General features: G+C 36.3%; 3 protein-coding genes across 4 annotated transcripts; 2 read left to right on the top strand and 1 right to left on the bottom strand.

The window, feature by feature from the left end:
• Positions 183–4,785, bottom strand: LOC109724800 (protein trichome birefringence-like 5; the record flags this gene model as incomplete). Its single annotated transcript, XM_020253729.1, has 7 exons — positions 183–814; positions 1,034–1,375; positions 1,642–1,800; positions 1,933–2,126; positions 2,421–2,613; positions 4,234–4,562; positions 4,606–4,785. Coding segments are annotated over 7 exons (1,425 nt in total), but the record flags the coding sequence as incomplete, so codon positions are not given.
• On the top strand, positions 10,614–20,995 carry LOC109724708 (villin-3-like). 2 transcript variants are annotated; one of them, XM_020253617.1, is made up of 23 exons: positions 10,614–10,895; positions 11,803–11,921; positions 12,231–12,330; positions 12,548–12,616; positions 12,713–12,955; positions 13,490–13,667; positions 13,752–13,884; positions 13,991–14,153; positions 14,224–14,371; positions 14,459–14,559; positions 14,983–15,138; positions 16,188–16,256; positions 16,342–16,410; positions 16,538–16,675; positions 16,814–16,942; positions 17,425–17,572; positions 17,709–17,719; positions 17,808–17,948; positions 18,132–18,257; positions 18,420–18,485; positions 19,314–19,629; positions 19,900–20,108; positions 20,209–20,995. In XM_020253617.1, exons 2-23 carry the CDS (start codon positions 11,866–11,868, stop codon positions 20,320–20,322), a joined length of 2,883 nt encoding a protein of 960 aa, XP_020109206.1. In that variant the 5' UTR covers positions 10,614–10,895; positions 11,803–11,865; the 3' UTR covers positions 20,323–20,995. The 2 variants fall into 2 exon arrangements, with proteins under 2 accessions (XP_020109206.1, XP_020109205.1); XM_020253616.1 differs by lacking the exon at positions 10,614–10,895 and adding an exon at positions 10,983–11,127.
• Positions 22,310–23,713, top strand: LOC109724799 (DNA ligase 1). The gene has a single exon (XM_020253728.1). The coding sequence runs from the start codon at positions 22,310–22,312 to the stop codon at positions 23,711–23,713; it is 1,404 nt and encodes a 467-aa protein (XP_020109317.1).

Genomic DNA, 23,769 nt, shown 5'->3' with positions numbered 1-23,769 from the left:
TTGGGGAAAATTTGGCACCTATTGAAAGAAATGATGAAAATATACGGAGAATCCTTCAACTAGAGGCCATTTTGAAATGGGCCCCCTCAACTTCATTTTGTTCCACCTTTTTCTGATTGAAGTTGATTTAATTAGAAATGCTATTGAACTCAACTGCAATTCGATCAGATGTGGTCGCTCTAATAACTTTTTCTTTATTTTTTGAAAGAGAGTCCATAGTAGGCCAGGTTTCAGCATTAACACCACTGGTGGGGGATAGGTAGTAGAAACTAAAATAGAGAGCGTTATCTACGCTGCTCTTCTTCAAGAGCTCCATTGATTTACCAGATGACGATGGCGCACAACAACCTGCTGCTTCTTGATGACTCTTACAGAAAGTCACACCAACCTGCTGCTTCTTGATGACTCTTACAGAAAGTCCTAGGCCATCGTTAGGAGTCTAAACTAGAGGTCGGCGAACTTTCTGAATATCATACCTGCACATCCTGGAGATGCTTAACATGAAATCTGCACATCCTGAAAATGTTTAGCATGAAATCTGCACATAGCCGAGGTTCATCTCATCTGTAGTGTCAGGACTCAGAACAAGTCTCCCGTCCAGGGAAGAAAACAATTAAAAAGATTGATGGAGTGTTTCGTTTTGGGGTTACCTAGATCCGCCACCTGACATCGCTTTGAGATTCAGACCTGAGCTTTGAGATGGGAACTGATCTTTCGAGTTTCATGGAGACTCCGACTGGTTACGACATCTCTATCACTTAACGAGGTGCTCTTCATGAATTCTGTTTAACATTCACGGTCCAACATAAAATTCCTGGCATCATCACAGGCAACAAAACATAATAGATAGAGATATTGATGTTACAAAAGAATACGTCAACATGAATTATATTAGATAACATTACATAATACTCGTGAAAAATTAAAAGCAGCATCCCACGTATCATGAAATCCCCCCCAAAAAAAAACCCTTCTTTCGACTTGTTCTCAATGCTTACTACAAGTCAAACCAGGCCAATCAAATCTACTTCACCTCTGTTTCTGCGGAATGGGTTTGGGCTGTAAAACAAGAGTGGCGTAGATCAACTCGTTCCATGAATCCGGAACCCCGGGGAGACACCAATGACTACAATCCTGCTTCCTTCTCGAGACCTTCTGGCCCCGCGTCGCGTTCTTTCCATAGACGGAAGGATGGCCGTCTTTGCGGAAGTTGGTCAGCTTCGTTACATTCAGTAGAATAACCGGGAAGCGCATTTTGCCAATTACTTCCTCCACTATCCTCATTTTCAGAGGATAACTGTCGACCAGCGGTCCGCCGGTGAGAATTGGCTCGGTCTCACCGTTGCACGTCCCGCCGGAATCCCAATCTCCGCCCCTGATCAAAGAGTTTGAGAATCATGAAGCTCCGAAACACAATTTTGAAAAAAAAAAAAAACTTAAAAGAGGAAGTTTGTAACATTTTCCTATTACAATATACATTTAAACTCATAGAGGTCTCAGATTCTTTGAAAGCTTGCATGAGCATTTACATATTTTGAACTATTCACCACCCAACTCTAAGAAAGGTCGCGAATTAGTAGTGAATTATTTTGAAAATATGTAGCGATGATTCACCATGTTAGTTATAAATGGTGTTAGTACCTGAAATGTGCGGTCGAATATCCGCGATAAAACACCAAATGCTTCCTGGGATCCATGTTTTTGTCCACCCACCTTCCCCAAGTTCTTATGGCTCTCCTATAAGCCTCAATTGCATCAAACCGAGGATACAGTACACCACCTTCTTGATAATAATTCTTCCTAACCGTTCAAATCCATCTATCAATTTATTATATACTATTTATTTAAGGAAGCAAAACAATTAACGGAAAAGAAAAATGGAAAAAGAGAGAGAGAGAGAGAGAGATGGTGGAAGCAAATAATCACATTTACCCCCTCGCCGTCTTTCCATGAGTCCACCAATGGCCGGTGTTGAAGACAAGAATGTCGGCACCCTTCCACCGATTTGCAGACTTGTCGATACGATCGATCGAGAGAGTCGGGTTCGAGCTTCCCTGTCGGTTGACCCGTGTCCCTTCTCGAACGAGAAAATGGGAGCGAACAAACTCTACAGTACAATCGTAATCCTGCCCAAATTCAGGGAACTAAGCCAATTACACTCGACCGATAATATATTCAATTAGAGATGTGCTTTGGATGATTATGTTCTTTCTTTTCCCTGTAAACTCAATTTGCAATTCACAAAGCTGAACCAAAAGGAACGGATTTTCTAATAAAACCGAACTGAATCAGCTGAAATGACTTAGAATTTGAACTTTATCCTCAAAAAAATGAAAGCAAGGAAAAAAAGCTCAATAGATCACGATCTTAGTACAGCATCACAAAGAAAGGAAGATACGGAAGTTAATCTTTTATCTCACCACAAACTTGAACACAAACTGGCCACGTCCTTTGGTTATTTTATGCCCCCGGGTCTCGTACATTTTGGTCTTGTCGGGCAACGCTTCACGCAGGATACACAGCATTGATTCGAACTGGTTCCTGTTCATTGAATCTCCGATAAGCATCAGTCTTTTACCTCTCAGTCGCTCCAAAAAATCTGTCGCATTGAACCTATGAATAATGTCAGAGTTGCAGCATGGGATTATAAATTCCTCAAGGATTCACGTAAAATAGAAAGATAGTAAGATACTCATCCATAAAAAGAATGAGTGAATAACAACGAAATCAGTAATAAGAAGAAATCAAAGGGCCATTTATTAGCAGACAGAGAAGGGTATATGGCTTAATCCATTCCTCATTTAATGATTACCACAGTAGCTTCTACAATGATGGAGCACACGGATGCTATATTTTACAAATGTTGAAAAGAATTTTTAATATAGAAACCATAATAGTATGAAGTCGGTATGAAGGAAAATAAGAAATACACTTAATACAGTACATTTCTCTCTCAAAAAAAAAAACACATAAAACAGTATAACGAAATGCCTAAATTTCGAAGAGTTTGAGAATAATAGAATATGTTAATTTTCAAAATGGAACCATGGTAACATATCAAATGTTAGTGTAGAACAGGTTATAGCTTTGGAACAACATAGCAACTGAATCAACTACCATAATAGTATGTAGCAGGTATACAGGAAAATGAGAAATACACTTAATACATTACATTTCTCTCAAAAATAGATAAATAAAACACGTAATACAGTATAACGAAATGCCTAGATTTTGAAGAGTTCGAGAAGAATAATAAGATATCATACTTTTCAAAAAGGGACATTGGTAACATGTTGAATGTTAGTGTAGAACAAGCTATAGCTTTGGAACTACATAGCAACTGAATCAACTACCATAATGGTATGTAGCAGGTATGCGGGAAAATGAGAAATACGCTTAATACATTACATTTCTCTCAAAAATAGATAAATAAAACACTTAATACAGTATAACAAAATGCCTAAATTTTGAAGAGTTCGAGAAGACTAATAAAATATCATAATTTCCAAAAAGGAACATTGGTAACATGTTGAATGTTATTGTAGAACAAGTTATAGCTTTGGAACGACATAGCAACTGAATCAACTACCATAACGGTATGTAGCAGGTATGCGGGAAAGTGAGAAATATACTTAATACAATACATTTCTCTCAAAAATAAATAAATAAAACACTTAATACAGTATAACGAAATGCCGAAATTTCGAAGAGTTCGAGAATATAGAATATCATAATTTTCAAAAAGGGACATTGGTAACATATTAAATGCTTATGTGCAAAAGGTAACAGCCTTTGGAGCAAAACAATGACTTTGTAGCACATATGATTCATTGGCTTAAACTTCCAAAGTAAAGCATAATAAAGCCAAGAATAGTTAAATATAATATTAAGTTATGATCCATTTTATTACTCTAACCTGCATATCTTCTTAGTAGTTTGTCACCAATCCTTTATTTATTTAAGCACTAATGTCCAAAATACTCTTTGTTTACTTCCCAAAGTTTCAACCTTGGGAAACCTAGTCCTAGATTCTCTACCCCCCTTTTTAAATTTAATCAACCTTTCCAAAACAATCCAAACACCAAAAACTACCACCTTAGAAACAGTTATTAGATCCTCGTATCACCGATCCCTAGCCCCCACCAAATTCACCTTTTTCTATTAGTTTGAGGAAATCCAAACAAACGAAAGATCGCGAAAGGGGAACGCGTTAGGGTTCGATGCATCGACTACCTCGGGAGGCGACAACCGCGGGGCTCCCACCGCCAATGCAGGTACCCGCGATCGCTCCTCCCGTTCTCGCGGCACGCGAAGGCCTCGTCCACGTACGGGCACGCGCCGGGCTCGTAGATCGGGCGCGTCGCGTCCCTCGCCCACCCCCCCTCGTACAGATCGCACCGTTGCAGCTCCTCCTCCTCCTCCTCCGCCTCCGGCGCCGCCGCCTCCGACACCGGACGGGGCGACGGCGCCGGAGGCGGTGGCGTAGGCGGATGAGGAAGAGGAGGAGGGGGGAGGGAGAGGGAGAAGAAGGGGTGGGGGAGGATGGATCGGGCGAGGAGCGGGGAGAGGAGGAGGAGGAAGAGGGAGAGGGCGAGGAAGGGGAGCGAAGCGAGGAGGAGGAGGAGGAGAGCACGGGAATGGCTGTGGCGGGAGAGGAGGAGGGGGAGGGAGAGGAGAGGCGCCATGGGAGGAGCTTGGAGGAGCACGACGACGACGACGACGACGACGAAGAGGGAGGAGGAGGAGGAGGTGGTGAGTGTGAAAAGGGGACGGTAAAAACCTCTTTTACAGTTTTACCCCTCACCTTTAAAGAAATCTACTTTTACAGTTTTGTCCCTTGTTAACTTCCTATTCATATTCTCCAGCCCTTCAAAAATTAAATTAGCAGGACCTGGCTGAAATTTTCTTTTACAGTTATAAATTTTTCTGAAAACTAAATTTTTTAATTTTTTACTATTTTTATTTACTATTTAATTAATATTAAAATTAATGAATTTCGATAGTGCACGTATATTATTATATTACCAGATATATAATATTAAAAATTTTAAAATTTAATTTTTAAAATTTATACATTGTAGATCATATTTATTAGCGTCGACATGTTTAGGAAGAATTAAGAATCCCACTAAAAGTATTCTATATGAATATCTAAAATATATTTTAATATTGTTACGTATTAGGCAAATGTGTTTTTTTGGGAAAAATTAATATTCACTCGAGCTACGGTATATCTAAATTAATAATTATATTTTTATTGTAGGATTTACGAGGACGTGAATAATTAAAATTAGATTTGATCACACTAATCTCGAATGTTGTCACGCTAAGCTTGATTACTGTTTCATACTTCAAAATTCAAATTCATAAAATATATAATTGAATTTCACGATTGAATATATATATATATATATAAAGAGAGAGAGAAAGAGAAAGAGTTTTACTAGAATACTATCGATAGTAAATTGCTTTGTTTGCTACTGATGTGTTTTCGATGATAAAACTTACAAATCGACGATGGTTACTATTAAACATGATTTAAACTATTTAAATTATCTAAAAATCAAATTTCACATTTTTTTTTTATATTATTCTCTTGTCCATCAAGTGAATGAAAAATAAATAATTGAAAATAAATATCCTATAAAAAGTGGTGATACGATTTTGTATTTAAATCTATAATCTAAATTTTATTTTAAATAGTGTAAAGAATTTTCTAATAAAACTTTATTGATTTGGATTCTTCTGTATCATTAAACTTGATTGATTGTTCAATTAGTGATATAAAAAAAATATAAAATTTGATTTACAGATAGCTTAAATGATTTAAAATCATATTCAACTATACCAATCGTCGATTTGGAAGGTCTATCATCGAAAATAAATTGGTAGTAAACTGAGTCGTTTACTACTAATAGTAGCCTTCTCTCTCTCTCTCTCTCTCTCTCTCTCTCTCTCTCTCTCTCTCTCTCTCTCTCTCTCTCTCTCTCTCTATATATATATATATATATAGTTGAACTTGAATACTATCGTTAGCAAATTGACTCTGTTGTCACTATTTGTTTTCGATGATCGAGCCTCTAAATCGACGATCGGCACTATTGAGCATGATCTAAACCACTTGGTGCTTGTAAGTTTTTCACCGTTGGATCTACATTTTTGACCATTTTCACTTATTAGATCATACTATTTAACTAACCACCCACTCAACCCTTAAAGACCATTATCATCCAAGCCGTTCATTTCTTAATCCAAGGGTCGAAAACTTACAACTACCAATGACTTAGTATTTTAAAAGCACAAGAGCTCAATTCATATATGTATATATATGCAGAGAGAGAGAGAGAGAGTTAAGCCGGAATATTTTAATGAATACCATCTTTCTATTAAAAGTTAAAGTTATGATAAGCTAAACAACGAAAATAAACATTTACAATAAAAAATTATTTCATTTTCCTCTTAACTTTCGATGAAACAAATACACTCTGAGCCATTTGTCATCTGCGCTAGAAACGGTCGGTCAACCTGGTAGGTTTTTATATTTGACAAATTGAGGATGCCATGTCCTTTCGCATTCGAATTTTTATTTTCTTTTTAGACCTCTCATCTAATAAAATCATCGATCCATAAACTAACCGCTCCCTCCTCCACTTATTATTAAAGTCGTGTCCACAACAACTCTGCATAATACAAAAAATTACACACACACACACACACACACACACACACACACAAAGTGTTGATCCTATCTTAAATTCTATGATTTCATACAAAATAATTAATATAAAAACAGAAAAAAAAACTTAATTCTCTATATTTTTAGTTAAAAAGAAATTTATTTATTGTAAAAGATGCAGAGAACAGTTATAATCAAATTAACTTTTGAGAACAAAACAAAATATTTAATACCATATATATAAGTAAATTCAAACATAACTCATGCGAAGGAAATATTTTTATTTTTATTTTTATTTGCTCCCATTTTCTGCCCAAAGTATATAGCTAACAACAAAATTCTTTATGCGTGGGAGAAAGCCTTTTTCTCTTTATATTGCACCGTAAATCTGGTTTGAGACTCAACCAAACTGAGCCTGAAAGTTTATTGAGTTTGATAATTTTTACAATTAATATAAATTTTTTTTAAATAATCTTAACTTTTCGTTCATGTGTACGATTTTAGTATGCGATTATCCCGACTAAAAAAATATTTTTTAAAAAATCAACACGTTGAACTGCGAAACTGTTTAGGCCGAGTTTGAGACTTAAATTCAATTATTCCGGCCTCCGATTTTATATTTTTAGTTTATTTTCGAAAACTTTTGTATTTTTTTCTATTTGAGTTCAATAATTTGGTTATATTTTATTGGAATAGGTTTAGAGATATATAAGAATTTATTATCTTCGTTTATAGTATGATTCAAATATCGGCCCTATGTATAGACATGCTATTCTATTAATGTAATAAGTTTTTTTAGAATTAATTGATGATATTTTTTGTTTTTTCAGAAGAATTAATTTTTCGTGTATTCTTTTTTTTCGTCCTTATATTTTTTCTCTTGTAACGTGCTTTTACCAAAAAAATAAAATAATTCTATGTTTTATGAAAAGAAAAAAAAATGTGTTTTTTTTTCTAATTATTAATTAGCATACTTGGTGGCCATTTGTGCTAATAATGTTGGCTAGAATTTGTCTAGATAAGTACACATATTGTGTAGCTTATGCATTGTAATCCGCACAAAATCTTATTCTAAACACATGTGTGTGTATAAATATATAGTCTAATTCTAATTATTACATTTTTTTCTAATTTATTATTCAATTCATGTGAATACTAGTATAGTGACTCGCGCGTTACGGTTGGCAGATACTGTTAAAGTAAAAATTTGTAAAGAATAAAATATAAGCTTAGTACAAAATATAGTAAATATAGTAAATATAGTCTATATTATAAACAAACACTTAAAAAAAAAAAACTGTGATGAAAAAGAATCAATCGTTCCAATAAAATTATTCAATATTGTTAAAAAAAAATCGCATATCATGTAAATAGATGATTAAAATTATTTTTATAATATAATAATCAAATAAAATGTCATATTGCAGTTGATATGNTATATATATATATATATATATATATATATCACTTTGAATCAATTATTTGACTCCGAATATGAAACATAACAAAGATTCGAATTTGCTAATTTAATGAAAAAGGTAGAAGGCCAAAATGTAAAGAAAAAGGATCAGTTTAAAATATCTGAGTTTTATTTTCAATAAAAAAATAAAAAACATGTGAGAACACTAGAAAACCCCAAAATTTTTCTGTGAAGAGAAGGGATTAGTTTGTGGATCCCCACTCCTTGGAGATACTATTTCCAGGACCATTTTGTCTCATTAAAAGTAAAATTTTTGTTTTATGGAGTGTAATTTACAGTACCTAAAATTATATGCATGTAAAAAAGGTTATAATTATTAGTAATTTCTTTATGATACAATGAATAATGGTCGTTTTGATGATGTGATTAATTTCTTCTTTTTTACATTACTTTAAAAGTGAAGGTTATTTTTAAGGATGGTTTTATTATTAACAGAGTTGATAATATTACCACACAAATTCGTATAATTTAATTATTATTTAGTAACTAAGTTTGATCATATTTAATATATACTAGTGTAGTGACCCGCGCGTTACAACGGATAGATAATATCAAAGTAAAAATTAATAAAAAAAAATATCTGTTTAGTATAAAAAATAGTAAATATAGTTTATACTACAGACAAACATTTTGAAAAAAAATAAAACTATAATGAAAAAGAATCAATCATCTAACAAAATTATTCAATCTTGTTTAAAAAAGATTACATATCATACAAATGGATGATTAAAATTATTTTTATAACACAATAATCAAATAAAATATTATATTGTAATTGATATGACTAAAAAAAAAACTCACAATAATATGCAAGATAATTTACAAATATTATATATATATATATCACTTTTAATCAATTAATTAACTTCGAATATGAAACACAACAAAGATTCAAATTTGCAAATTTAAGAAAAATGGTGGAAGACCAAAAGGTATAAGAAAGGATAAAAAAACTCTTTAGGCTTTAGTGAATCTAAAGAAAAGAAAAAAGAATAATAAAAAAAAGCCCCACTTCTTCTCAAATTAAATGGATGGGTACATATAGAACTTATTGATGAATATTAATGTATAGATAAGATAAGATATAGATATAGATGTTATTTTTCTACGTACAAAAGAAGAATCAATTATATTTGTACTCATCAGTTATTAGGAAAAGCATAAACATTAAATATTTTTTAAATGAGAAATATTGTACAAAAGTATACAAATAAAATTTTAAAAATTATAAGACCATATATTTGACCTTTGTTACTGTTCTTCTGTGTCATACACAATCTGTATGACACGTGGGCCAATGAGCGCGGGGATTTAGCGGCGCGAATTTTGATGCGCGTCGCTCGTCGTGCACCGGGAACAGAGAGTACCCGCGATTGTGGCTTCACCGTACCTTCAAATTGATCTCCACAAGTAAAACGGACCGGAAGTCAAACACCGAACGGGCCCCACGGCTCTTACCCAATAGTAATGAGTGGGTCCCACTTTGGTCCATTGGCGAGTCACTATTTGGGTCCCCCTGTGTTTCTACCATTTCTCGCCACCTCAAAACCATTCCCGGCCACGTGGCACGTGTTCACTCGCCTTTGTCGAATCGCATCGCTTACGGGGTGCCCACCACCAAACTCCGTTAAGACTCGCGCGGGCCCACCATCCAACCAATCACAGCCTCACACGTCATCGCATAATGCTGTTTCGTGTTTGATATTCAACACGGATTCTCCAGATTCCCAGGATAATCCTCTCCCCCCTTAATAATAATACCCATTAACTTAGCATTAATTAAAATTAATTAATAAAATTTTAATTTTAATTTTAATTTATATATATTTTTTACGTGCAGGGAATTTCCAACCTGTTCCCGCCACACCTACCCGTTTCATCTTTCCAGCTGGGTCACGTACCCATCGCAACGTACAACGCCAACCACCAAACACCCAAACCATCCAATGATTTCACGACACGTACGCAGTCAAACACGTGTCGCGCATATACACGTTCTCGGTTTCTGCGACGGCAACTGATTCTGAGCTGGCACCTTTCGGCGATCCAGCGGCCCCCGCGACAGCGAAGCGTCTAAGCGTTGCGAACAGCGAACACGAATCCTCCTCGCTTCTCCGTTCGCCACGTCACTGGAGTCGAAATTTGCGTGTACTATGGACACGTGTCAATCTTACAGCGCAGAAGGACGAAACACTGAATCCCTTCCCTCTCCGACCTACCTTTTCGCGCTTTTTATCGTCACCGTGGACGGTGGCCGACTCTCCCCGCCCCACTCACTCACCAAATTATCAACTTTTTTCTTTTTTTGGGGTTAAAAACATAGTAATTTAAATTAAATTCCACGTAAATTTTTAAAAAATAAAAGCCAAATTAAGTTCAGATTTAAAATTAAATAGTTTTTTTTTAATTTCAAAGTGCTTAAAACTAATTTAATTTAATTTTTTTAGGCCATTACGGGGTCATCACCTTCTTTTCCCGTTCCCGTTAGTGCCAAGCACGCCTCACTCACATCATTCGCCCCTCACTTTATTTTTTATTTTTTATTTTTTGATTCTTTTTTTTCTACTGAGGCCTTTTTCCCCGCCCCGACCTTTTCCTCTCTCTCTCTCTCTCTCTCTTTCTCTCTCGCTCGTGTTCGAGATCGATCGCGACAAGTGTTATCTAGGGTTTTTTTTTTGTTTTTTTTGGTACCCTCGAACGAATTCGTCGTCACCAACTCTTCGTCACCGACCCGCGGAGGTGAGGGCAACTCCGTTTTTTTTTTTTTAAATTTTTCCCCGCAATTTTTCTTTTGCGAATTGTTTAATGGTGCTTCGGTCGTCGTGGGCGTGGATTTGTTTATTTTGTTTGAAATGGTGAGAATCTGGGTGGGTTTAGTTATATGCTTGGTCGTCGCTGAGCTCGAGATTGGTGGAGGGGGACCGATCTAGTGGTGGGAGTCGAGATGGGGAGCCCGGGAACTGTTGTTAAGGTATGGGAGCGGAATCGATTGTGGTTTCTTAATCTCGTTTAGTGATCGGAGAAGTTGCTTTGGGACTGGGGGAGTTGGGAATTCGATTCGTTTTGAGGTTTGATGCGAATGGAATCGATTTGATCGGCTCATGCAAGTGTTTTGAGCTGTTTGAGATGGGAATTTGACTCCATTTGCCCATAAACTAAGCTGGTGGTTGCGTAAATGTGTCATCTTTGTGCAGCGGGATGTTGATTTTGATCCAAAGGAAGCATCTCTAATGTTAAATGTCTTTTTATATGCAGTAGGATCGAGTGATTTGTGAATCGTTTCGGGATCGGTAAAATAGTTATGTTTTTTATTTCATGGAGAAAAGGTTGATTGGCAGAGTGTGGGAAACGCTCTTGTGATTCATTTAGTTACTAGTTTTATCAGAATTTTAATCCTTTTCGATTAAAAGGAGAGTTTATAGAATTCAGAATTCCTGTACTAGTCGCAATTTTGCCGCCGAGTGTGCATTGGAGGATTATATTTTGAGCATTCCCTTGCCTGGCTTTTCTGATGAAAATACATCAAAAAGTTGTCGGCATGGCAAAATAAGCTTTTCAAATTCTTTTAATTGGACTGATCGTTGTAGCGTATCTGCTGATGGTTGCTTTGGCCGTTATTGATTTATCCATGAATATCTTCCTGCAGCATACTTTTTCTTCGCTTTTGAAGCAAAAATCGCCCAAGAGTTCTACTGCAAGGTCCAAGGGCATGGCTGTTTCTATGAGGGATTTGGACTCTGCGTTCCAGGGGGCTGGACAAAAGGCGTATCCTTTTATTGCTATTTTCCTATAACCAGCTTGATTTTTTCTTTTTTCCATTGTGAACTTGTTAGATCTTTCTTACTACCTTGAAACTATTTTTTAGGAAATATGAAATATTTAGTTCGAAATATTTTGGCTAGCCGTTTTACTTAGACCAGCATGAAAGATTCACAGGAACTCATTTTTATGGTCGGAATTATCCAGTGCTTGTTTTGACCTTTCTACTACTCTTATAACTGATTTCTGATGTTTCTATGATGCTCATCGGCTCCTCCCTGCGTTGCACTAATTATAATTCTTAACATCAGTCAGTGGGTTGGAGATATGGCGTATTGAAAATTTCCGTCCAGTCCCCGTGCCAAAGTCTTCTTATGGAAAATTCTTCACTGGAGACTCGTATATAATTTTGAAGGTAATTAACAAAATTAAACGTCAGACATACATGTCAGTTATGGAATTATTCTTGTAGTGTTGCTTTAATGACTTTGAAAAGAATAGATTGAGGTGATTGGCGTTCTTTATCTAATTTAAAGCTGGATATTTAACAATTTACACTGAAGAATATCGTGACGTATATGCCTGTATGTCTTCATACTTTTTTTTCTTTTTCTTTTTTTTTTTGGGAACAGACAACTGCTCTAAAAAATGGTTCGTTCAAGCACGATATACACTATTGGCTTGGTAAGGATACCAGCCAGGTAAGCTATTAAAACCTTCATGAAATTTCTGCATGACAATCTTATAATAAAGAGTGCTCATACACTACTAATTACTCCTAAATTTGATTTATATAGGATGAAGCAGGGGCTGCTGCACTTAAAACTGTAGAACTCGATGCAGCCCTCGGAGGCCGTGCTGTTCAATATCGTGAAGTACAGGGCAACGAAACCGAGAAGTTCCTTTCTTATTTCAAACCATGCATTATACCACAACAAGGCGGGGTGGTGTCTGGTTTCAAGCATGCAGAAATAAATGAGCGTGAGCATGTTACGCGATTATTTGTCTGCAGAGGCAAGCATGTTGTCCACGTTAAAGAGGCAAGTATATTTTTTATATGATGTCTCCTTATGGGACAGTTTAGTTGGTGATAACTGATAAATTGGACGTGGACTTTCTTACATATTGATTATCCTGCAGTTCTAGGTAATTGAACAAACTCAATTTTATGTTTGGTTTGACATTTGATGGATACTTGTAGTAATTGCAGGTACGATTGTAGTGATTACAGATAACTCTAGCTGATTAATGGGACTAGTGTAGGATAAGATAAAGCATATAGAAGTTACCTGTACTGTAGTGAAACCTTGCATCCCTTTAGATCTCAGACAATTCTGTTAGTCCTGTTAGAACTTAACAGTTTCCATCACAAATAATTATGGAACATTCGCCAAGCAACAGATTATTCCATTAGGTTACAAAATATTCCGTCAAAACAGTCACATTTTGCTGTGTTTGGCAGAATAACGGCAATAACTGGGGTTATCCTCTTGTTGTCCCTGAAACAAACAGTCTCACTGTATAGCTATAAATATTTCTTCAAATTTCCTGAGTTGATCTTTCTGTTTTATCAGGTTCCTTTTGCCAGATCATCCCTAAATCATGATGATATATTCATACTGGACACAAAGTCGAAGATTTTCCAGTTCAATGGCTCCAATTCTTCTATTCAGGAGAGGGCTAAAGCTCTTGAAGTGGTGCAATACATTAAAGACACTTACCATGAAGGGAAGTGTGAGGTGGCAGCTGTTGGTAAGTAGACTTAGTCCAAGGACCTTTATCAATTTTTTCATTTTAAAGTTTTCGGAATTGATCATGTGAAAGTGTTTCCAATAGAGGATGGAAAGTTAATGGCTGATGCTGAGGCTGGTGAGTTTTGGGGTTTCTTTGGTGGCTTCGCTCCTCTTCCGAGAAAGGCAACCTCTGAGGAAAATGGAAAAGATGAGTCCTTTTCTACAAAATTGCTCTGGTAATTTACTGTAATTATGTAAATCATGTTTCTGTTCACCAAAATCTTATGTGGAAAAAAATCCTATGTATTTGTAATTTCTGATAAAAGCCATTTTGCCTTTCAGCGTTAATAAAGGACAAGCAGTGCCTGTTAATGCTGAATCTTTGACAAGAGAGTTGCTAGACACAAACAAGTGTTTCCTGCTAGATTGTCGGGCTGAAATTTATGTATGGATGGGTAGAAATACGTCATTGGAGGAGAGAAAAAGTGCTAGTGCTGCAGCAGAGGTAAACCTGTTACTTCTTGATTGATCTTTGACAGTGATGTGACACTAATATTGGTTGTTATCCTATACAGGAATTACTACAAGACCCTGGTCATCCAAAATCTCATGTTACTCGCATAATAGAAGGATATGAGACTGTAGTATTTAAATCAAAATTTGCTAAGTGGCCACAAACAACTGATGTGGCTGTATCCGAGGAGGGCAGAGGCAAAGTCGCTGGTTAGATTTTTTTCATTAGTGTCTTTGTTAATTAATAAATGCAATTTGTAGAGTTTATAATGTGATCTTATTATTTTCTTTCTATAGCACTCCTTAAACGCCAAGGGCTGAATGTTAAAGGTCTTATGAAGGCTGCTCCTATCAAAGAAGAGCCTCAACCATACATTGATTGCACAGGCAACTTGCAGGTGTTTTTACTATTCCGTGATGTGCTCTTCTCATATCTGTGTTGTCATAATAGTGAGGACTAGTAGCTTAGCAGATTATTTTACTTTTTCCTGCATATACACTCCTCTTAATGTTTTTAATTGGAAGCTTATCCCTCGAAATGTTATTGACTGAAGGTATACTTCTCTTGAAGTCTTATATTTGCAGTTGCTTCCTTGCAAAATTTGAAGCTAGCATATATGTCTTTCTCAAAACTTTAAATTTCGAATAAAGCACATGAAGACCTTATATGTAAGGAAAAGAAAATTTTATTTTCTGTGTGTAAACTACAGAACTGGTCTAGATGCAAAATTTCCCTTTTCAAGTATAAAATTAATGTCCTAATATAGTGTGCATTTCAGTTATTTTATAAAAGTCTAATATCCTTTCTTCGAATGTTATAGGTTTGGCGAGTGAATGGCAAGGAAAAGGCTCTTTTGTCATCATCTGATCAATCTAAGTTTTACAGTGGAGATTGCTATATCTTTCAATATGCATATCCTGGAGATGATGGAGAAGAATGTCTTATTGGAACTTGGTTTGGGAAGAAGAGTATTGAGGTAAACTTGAGCTCATATTTAGTAACTTTCTGATTCTTAAGACCTTGACAGAGTACTGTGTTTGATCTCAGAAACCACCGGTGGATAGTAGTAACTAAGTAGAGTTAATGTTCTTTTAATTATTTTAAATAGAAACTGGATGAAGCATGATCTTAAGCTTATCATTATGCTGATATTATTTTTACTTTGCACTTATCTGAGCTACTTAAGAAAAACTCCAAACTCAAGCTTGAGTCTCAGTCAACATGATGTTTGGAAGAATGACGCATTGCAGACTATCAAAGTATATACATTCTTCTTGTTTAAATAGAAAACCAACTTTTTGCTATGCCCTTATAGTTTAATTCCAAATAAAAACTAAAATTTTCTACCAATATCTCCACGCCTTAAATCAATTTTGTGGTTTCTTTACTGAAGATCTATATCCTTAGGTATGATCTGTATTGTTTAGGTTAAGGAAACCTAATCATAGTGCTGCAGCATATATATCTAATGGGTCCCAAAATGGAGGGTGCATATTGAAAATTTAAAAATACCAGTAAAAAATCTAGCATTTTGAGAAATATTATATGATTCCTCAATTGAAAATCAATGCTCTGTAACAATGCCATTAATTCTGATTTAGACAATTGATGATGCCCTATAACATATAATGAGCTGATCTCGATTATTCTGTGCTTATCAATAAAACAAACTCCTTGCATCAGACAGTAAATTTTATCTATTTATGAATTATCAGAAAAAATGTCTGTTATTGAGATCACCTGATTTTAGGTGGCAAAGATTTACAAGCCATTCTTTGATCTCTGGATATCTCAAAGAAGGTAGATCATACCAACAAATAAAATCGCCACTACATCACAATACCATGAGCACGCTCACTAGACACATTTTTATTCATGACGATACTTCGATCCTTGAGGAATACAACGAAATATTAAGATTCAAAGCTAATGAAGTGCCAACTGAATTTACTCTTTTAATGCGATGAATGAATGCAATATAGACCAAGAGGACATTATGTACTAAAGTGTCTCTATTGGTTACAGGAGGAGAGAACTGCAGCTCTCTCACTTTCTAACAAGATGAATGAACCCTTAAAGTTTCAAGCTGTTATGGTAATTATCAGTTCTATTTGTGAGTTGATTTTGACTAAACTTTTGTCCTTTCAGTTTATTTAACAATTTTTTTAATTGCTCACAGGCTCGCTTTTATGAAGGAAAGGAACCCATTCAGTTCTTCTCTATATTCCAGAGTTTTGTAGTATTTAAGGTTTCTATTCTCAGAACCTTCTCCATAGGACTTCACTTTTTCTCCATTTGCATTTCAGTTTTGTGCTTTACTAGCTGTATTCTAGTTCTAGCACAAAATATAAGGATTTTGTTTTGGATAATCACAGGGAGGTGTTGGCTCTGGTTATAAGAATTTTATTGCTGAAACTGGCATTGCTGATGAGACATATTCAGAAGATGGAGTTGCTCTTTTCCGGGTCCAAGGTTCTGGACCAGATAATATGCAAGCTATTCAAGTTGATCCAGTACGTCTCTTTTGAATTTATCTATAGTAGATAATTTATTATTTTTTACAAGTAACATTGTGCACAGTTTTACCACTTTATCCAGCAAACTTTTTACTTTATCTGAACATTATGAATTCTTGATGTTACTTTAATCAGGTGGCTTCGTCTTTGAATTCATCTTACTGTTACATACTACATGATGGAAATTCTGTGTTTACATGGTCTGGAAGCCTTAGCACCACAGGGGACCAAGAGCTGGTTGAAAGACAGCTAGATGTGATTAAGGTGTGACAAAATCATCGAACACAATTCGATCGATATTTGTGGAGATTTATTTTCTAATTTAATTTTCTTTTTAGTTCAGAATTTTGTGCATGAGAGCACGATCTTTTAATACCTTTTTTCTCTATATTGATGTGATGTTCTTCCTATAGCTCTTTTCTGGGCCGTAGTTATTGGATGGCCGAGTTCTCTTTAGTTCTGTGAAAATACAAGTCTATGCATTGGCCTTTCACAGAGTGTCTCAAGACTCTTTGTGAAGTGACTATACTATTCTGTTTGAAAACTTGAATACAAATAAGGTCAAGAGTATGAAGAGGCATAAGATAAATGACAACAAAGAATTATCTTTTCATAGTACCTTTCGAAGTCACATGTATTCGAACTAAAAATTGTACATGATTTTTACTAGTGTTTTAGCTTAATTGTTATAATTTTCTCAAATGGATCTGTGCTATGCTTACCTGCTCTCTTATCAATTTGTGCAGCCGAATCTACAGTCAAGAGCACAAAGGGAAGGAGCAGAAACAGAGCATTTTTGGAGTTTGCTTGGAGGTAAATCTGAATACCCAAGTCAGAAGATCGTGAGAGAACAAGAAAGTGATTCACACCTTTTCTCCTGTAATTTCTCGAAAGGTAGATAGCGAGCATTATTCTCGTCGGATTTATTTACTCATTTTATTATTCTGGTCTGTATTCAAACATCTGATTCCTTTTAACTTTCTGTTTCACTGGACCATACTCTGAAACACACGTGGTGGGGATTATACAGGCAATTTAAAGGTGGGTAACTGGGAAATTGTTAGATCTTTCCTATACTAATGAGCATATGAAGTATAAACGTCTGATATTGACTATATTGTGTTTGCAGGTTACAGAAATATTCAACTTCACCCAAGATGATCTGATGACAGAAGATATATTTATTATAGACAGTCATTCGGAAATTTTTGTCTGGGTCGGACAGCAGGTGGATTCAAAAATTAGATCGCAAGCTTTGAGCATTGGAGAGGTATATGATATATTTTTACTCGGTGGAAGATATGTTCTCCAAAGAAAGCAATGGTTATGAAGTGTTTTGCTGCAAATAGTTCAATTGTAAATTTTACAAATCTTCTGTTTCTCATACCTTCTCTTTTTTTTTTTTTTCTTTGTTTTTTTGTTGGATACCTTTTCTTATACTGATCTGGACCAGAAATTCCTGGAATGTGATTTTCTTATGGAAAATTTATCTCGTGAAACTCCACTGTTCATTGTCATGGAAGGAAGTGAACCGACCTTCTTCACTCGGTTCTTCACCTGGGACTCCGCAAAATCAGCGGTAAACTTCTCTACTGTGAAATTGAACTTTCGCTGCAAAACCTATTTTTTGATCATTATGTGTTCTAGAGGCATGATATATGCGATAGTACTTAGAGAGGAAAAATCTGGGTTCGGTGATTGTCTTTCAGAAAAATTTGATCAAATTTCTTTTTGGTTGCAGATGCATGGCAATTCATTCCAGAGGAAGCTATCTATAGTGAAGAACGGAGTAACCCCTACATTAGATGTAAGATGCTATTTATGCTATCTGTACTTCTAACCAAGTTTTGGAAATTATAATTATCTTGTTCTCAAGTATATGGATATTATCTTGACAAAATAATGGCAGCTGTTAAAATATATCTGGTATATGTTAATGCTAGAAACAGAAAAAGAAAAATTGAGTACCCATTTTGAGGAAAAGAAAAAGTTGAGTACTCATTTTTAAATTTGTAAAGAATGATGTATAAGACTGTCACTCTATATTCTCTACTCGAGTTCCAAATTTTGTCATTGAAGAGTAAAACATTTGGATGGATAGACTCCTGAAATTCTTTGAGAAGCTTCCAGTGTAAAACAAATTGTCAGGGTTAAAGTTACATCCTTTCCATTGATCACAAGCGCATAGCTAAGTTGTGTCTTACTGTTTTCTTGCCTTTTGGATTAATTACACTTTCTCCTCATGCGTCGACCCCAAATTCAACAATTTAGCTCCTAAAGTTTGTCCCTGTGACAATTTAGTCCTGCTAGCTACCGTCTGAAGGAAAGACTCACTTCAGCATCAGCATCAGAGTTCGCTGAACACTGTTATTTAGGTTTTAGTTTCAATGATGATGCTAAAATGTCATTATTTCAGACCACAGATTGATGGAAGGGCTTTACAGCCACTCAAAACAAAATTTGCCTAAATTAGAAAAATTCAAAGTACGGATGTAGCTCCAATTTGGGATCAAACTCAACGACTTCATTTGTAGTCATGTCTCTTAGTGAAGTTACTTCTCTGCTTATTACAAATCCTTCAAGGAAAAGCTTTGTTAAATATCACTTCGCAACTAAATTTTTGCTATTATCTCAGAAACCTAAGAGACGAACACCAACATCATATGGAGGAAGATCCAGTGTGCCAGACAAATCGCAGCGATCGCGAAGCATGTCCTTCAGTCCTGAACGGGTCCGTGTTAGAGGAAGATCCCCTGCCTTCAATGCCCTTGCCGCAAACTTTGAGAATCCAAATGCAAGAAATCTCTCTACTCCACCGGTAGTTAGAAAACTATACCCAAAATCCATTTCACCTGATTCAGCCAAGTTGGCCCCCAAGTCGTCTTCTATAGCCACGCTCTCTGCTTCTTTTGAGAAGCCGGTGCAAAATCTTATACCGAAGTTGGTGAAAGGTGTGTGTCTGTGCTTGTGTCTGACTGTATTCTATCAGCAGGAAAGAAAAGATTTTCTGATTTTTTTTTTAACTGTAGCAAAGAAAATATATTTGGGGCCCTGCATTACAACTTCTTTTTTGTTTTTTCTTAAAGAGGAATACTTTTGTTAGTCGGAAGTTTTTGAATGGGATATAGCATACAAATATAGGCATAATTTTGCAGGGTCATATATAAATATCTTAAGATATTTTATACTGAAAATTTGACTTATTTTCCATTGTTTTGTAGCGAGTCCGGAGGCAAACAAGCCAAAACCGGAGGTGAATTCCAAGGAGACAAACCATTTGATGAGTAGTAGGATCGAAGCTCTCACAATACAGGAAGATGTAAAGGAGGGCGAACCTGAAGACGACGAAGGGCTCCCTATCTATCCCTACGAACGCCTGAAGACGAACTCTCCTGACCCTGTCAAAGAAATAGACGTGACCAAGCGAGAGGTGAAACTCTTTTAACCTTTTTATTCTTCTTTTTCTTTTGTAGAATTCATGTCTCTTAAGACCTGATCCTTTTTTTTTTTTTTCTATTGATCAAATGCAGACCTATTTATCTTCTGCTGACTTCAAAGGAAAGTTTGGCATGACAAAGGAGGCTTTCTCCAAGCTACCCAAATGGAAGCAGAATAGGCTTAAACTCGCCCTTCAGTTGTTTTGATGTCCTCGAATACTCTTGAGATTTCTCCATTTGGTCCATGAAAATGGAAAAAGAAAAAAAATCTCCTAGGGGGTTAAAAGGATATATTCGATGTTATTATTTGCCCCCCAAAAAATATGTTTACTGGGGGTCTGGAGACCCACCAAAAATTATAGTTCGGACGGGGACAGCCGCCAGTGCTTTTTTAGCTGCTTCTGCTCCCAAAAAAGGATTCTTTACATTATCATCGTCGCCGAATTTACCGATTCTTTTCCCCTGTTGTTTTGAGTCATTCTATTAGCGGTCCGGTATTCTTTTTCTCTTCTATTTTCTCGCTTCTTTCGGTCCTAAGGTCACAGGTTTGGTTGTGAGCTTGCATTTTGTTCTTTTTTTCCTCTTTTTTTTTTTAACCCCTTTTTGATTGTTTTGTGAAGATAAAAATGGTTTCTCCTAGAGAGTGAATGCTGTATGATGTAATCGAGGCAATGAGTTGTTGTGTACAGGAGAGTGTAAAACATACCTGGAGGGTTATCTACTTTGTTTACAACTTTGGTGTTCTCAAGTCTCTTTCAGATTCTTTCTTTTTGCTTGTGTAAAAGCCTTTCGTTTTCGGGTGAAAAAAAAGAAAAATACTGTATCAAAGTTGATTACATTCGCATTTTGCAATTGATTGTACTCGGTGTGTTGCTTATTATATTGGGTATTGCTTAAGACTATATCACCTAAACCAAAACAAATGCTTCCTATTTCTTATTTGATAACCATTAAGCGTTGCTTCTCAAAGAGAGACTGGATTGCATCATCCTGGGTGTATAAAATCATTCCTTTTTTCTTTTTCGAGTAATGCTATTTGGACACTTCTAAACTCCGTGTAAGATTTAGATATTCACTCTTTAGTCTAATCATTTTTTCTTTGGGGACTTAAATGTAAGGGCGTGAGATTTATACCAAGCATTATAATATTATGAAAAATAAATAACTTTAACCCTTCTGTTTCCATATGACTTAAAATGCACCAAAAGAGTCTCACCTTTGTTAGTTTTTTCTGTTTTCGTTTTTTGCCATTTTTTTTTTCTTTTTTGAGTAAATGTCGTAACAAACATTTAAACAAGCAGAATCTTCTGGTAAGTTCCTTTCTAAACATGGCAAATTCCAGGTAGGAACAAAGTTGTTCTCCATTGACCTGGTCTTACATTGGTTTAGAACATGGCTGGCTCCATTAACCTCTCAATAACCAACCCAACTTTTAACCATCCCAGCTAAAGCCACCCAATCTCCCAGTTCCCTTCTTTACATTTCAAAATGATCTCCCAGGAAGAGAATTTATTGCCTTTAAAGATGCCTCCATTTCCCAAAGAAGCTCTAAGTTAGAAAACAAGTTATATTGTTTCTTCATACAAGGTACAATCATATTTCAGCAATTGCACTTTCATTTTTTTTTTTTTTTTTCAATACTTACTCTTTCTTTGTCATAGCAAAGAATAATGTGGTCTTCTCAAAAAGAAAAGAAAAGAAAAGAAAAGAATATTGAATGGAGTAGATTGGTTTTATTTCCTTTGTGCAAGAAAGAATATCTTAGATTAATTTCTTATTTTTCTCTTTTTAACTCTTGGAAAGGGAAACTTCCATGTAACATGTATCCTAATTCTATAATGTCCAATAATAATTTTAATAAAGCTATGCCAATAATTATTCTTTTTCATCCAAATCACTGGTGATGATGGATTTTGCTAGAATACATGTGTGAGTTTCGTTTTATTCCAGGGTTGATGTTCCTCTCAACAAAGAGCTTTTTGGATTTAATACCATGAAATATTTAACCCCGTATAAATTGGAAAGGCCTTGTAGATTTTTGTTTTTCAGGATCATTTTAATCAACAACCATATGACATGAATGATTAAATGGTCTCGAATCTAATTTTTTCTTTTTTTCTCCATGATTCTAGTAATCTAGCTATACAACTTCATTATCCTAACCAATCACCAGGTGCAGTTACAACATTAGACCATGGCTACAAAGGTGAAAGAAGATGCTCTCATCAAAGAGAAGAGCATCTCGGCCCCCTCGACGCCACGAAGGGGCGACATTCGACATTCGAAACGACTGACCATCGAATCCCTGGTTCGAGACCCTTCGATGCCGGAGGAAAAGCCGATACCAAACTATCTCAGGCCGACGATAAGCTCGTGCCATCACAATAACTGCCACTACCCGAAGAAGAGCACCTCACAGCCTTCGGAGGTTTCATTAACGGCCGGAAAAACCCTTCCTCCTCGGAAACCTATCGACGATAAGTCTCCTTCGCCATTGTCTACGGCTTTGCGAACCAGTTGCGGTGATCGAGCAAAAGTCTCATCCGACGACGGTTTTGAAAATAGTCCCAAGAAGACTCTCATGAGGGCGAGAAGCCTCCCGAGGTTTATAACAAAGAAAAGAGATATCAACGCCGATATTTCAACTAAAAAGTCGAATGGTAGCGAGACACAAGATCATACGCCGAAAAAGGATGTCGAGTCGTCAAAGCAGAAGCTTCCAGAAATCAAGTCACCACCGAAGCGGAAGGACAGCAAAAAAAACAAGCACTATGCGGGCTTCGGAGAAGAGCACAAGAATGAACATAGTGAGAGTCCAAAGAGTGCGAAGACCCACCGCGCAAAGGCGGCATCAAATGACGGCGATGGTGGGAGGTTGAAGGCGATGGTGGAAGGAGACAGAAAGCCAGAGCAAGAGAGAAAGGCGATGCTCAAGAGACAGGATGTGGGAGGGAAAGAGACGCTACCAATGTACAACGAAGTGATAGAGGAGACGGCCAGCAAGCTGGCGGCGAAGAGGAGCAAAGTGAAGGCTCTCGTCGGAGCCTTCGAGACCGTCATCTCGTTGCAAGAGCCAGAGGGACAATCAGGTCAACCATATGACGATGATGAAATCAAAGTACAGAGAGGAGAAGAGATTGAAAAGACGAGCAAGGACAGTCGACAACAACTGGCGGAGACGAAAAACATCGAGAAGAAGACGAAGAACGAGAGAGTCAATCAAAAGGGGCGACAAGAGCGAGAGAGAGAGTCGAAGGATGGTCGACTTGAACAACATAAGCACGAGGAGGAGAACACAAAAGGTTGTGAAATAGGTCAAGAGAGTCAACAAGAGGAACAAGAGGCGTCAAAGGTCAACCCCCATGGTCAACTCGTTGTTGAACAAGATGAGGTGAATGCAGCTGAACTGGGTCAAGAAAGTCAACAATACATGGAGATATCAAAGGGTGGTCAGAATGGTCAAAATAGTCAACCAGAGGAGGTAAAGGAGGTGAATGAGGAAAAGAGGGGGGAGAGTGATGAAGCGGAGAGAGAGGAAATCAAGGGGGCGAAAGAGTGCGATGAGCCAATTAAGAACGAGACAGAGGAGAGTGCTTAAGATTGATTATATATATATATATATATATATATATATATATATATATATATAGTACC

This window comes from Ananas comosus, linkage group 19 (genome assembly GCF_001540865.1).
Source record: "Ananas comosus cultivar F153 linkage group 19, ASM154086v1, whole genome shotgun sequence".
NCBI lineage: Eukaryota > Viridiplantae > Streptophyta > Magnoliopsida > Poales > Bromeliaceae > Ananas > Ananas comosus.
Note: the sequence above shows the minus strand (reverse complement) of the source record. Positions and strands in the feature narration are given on the sequence as shown.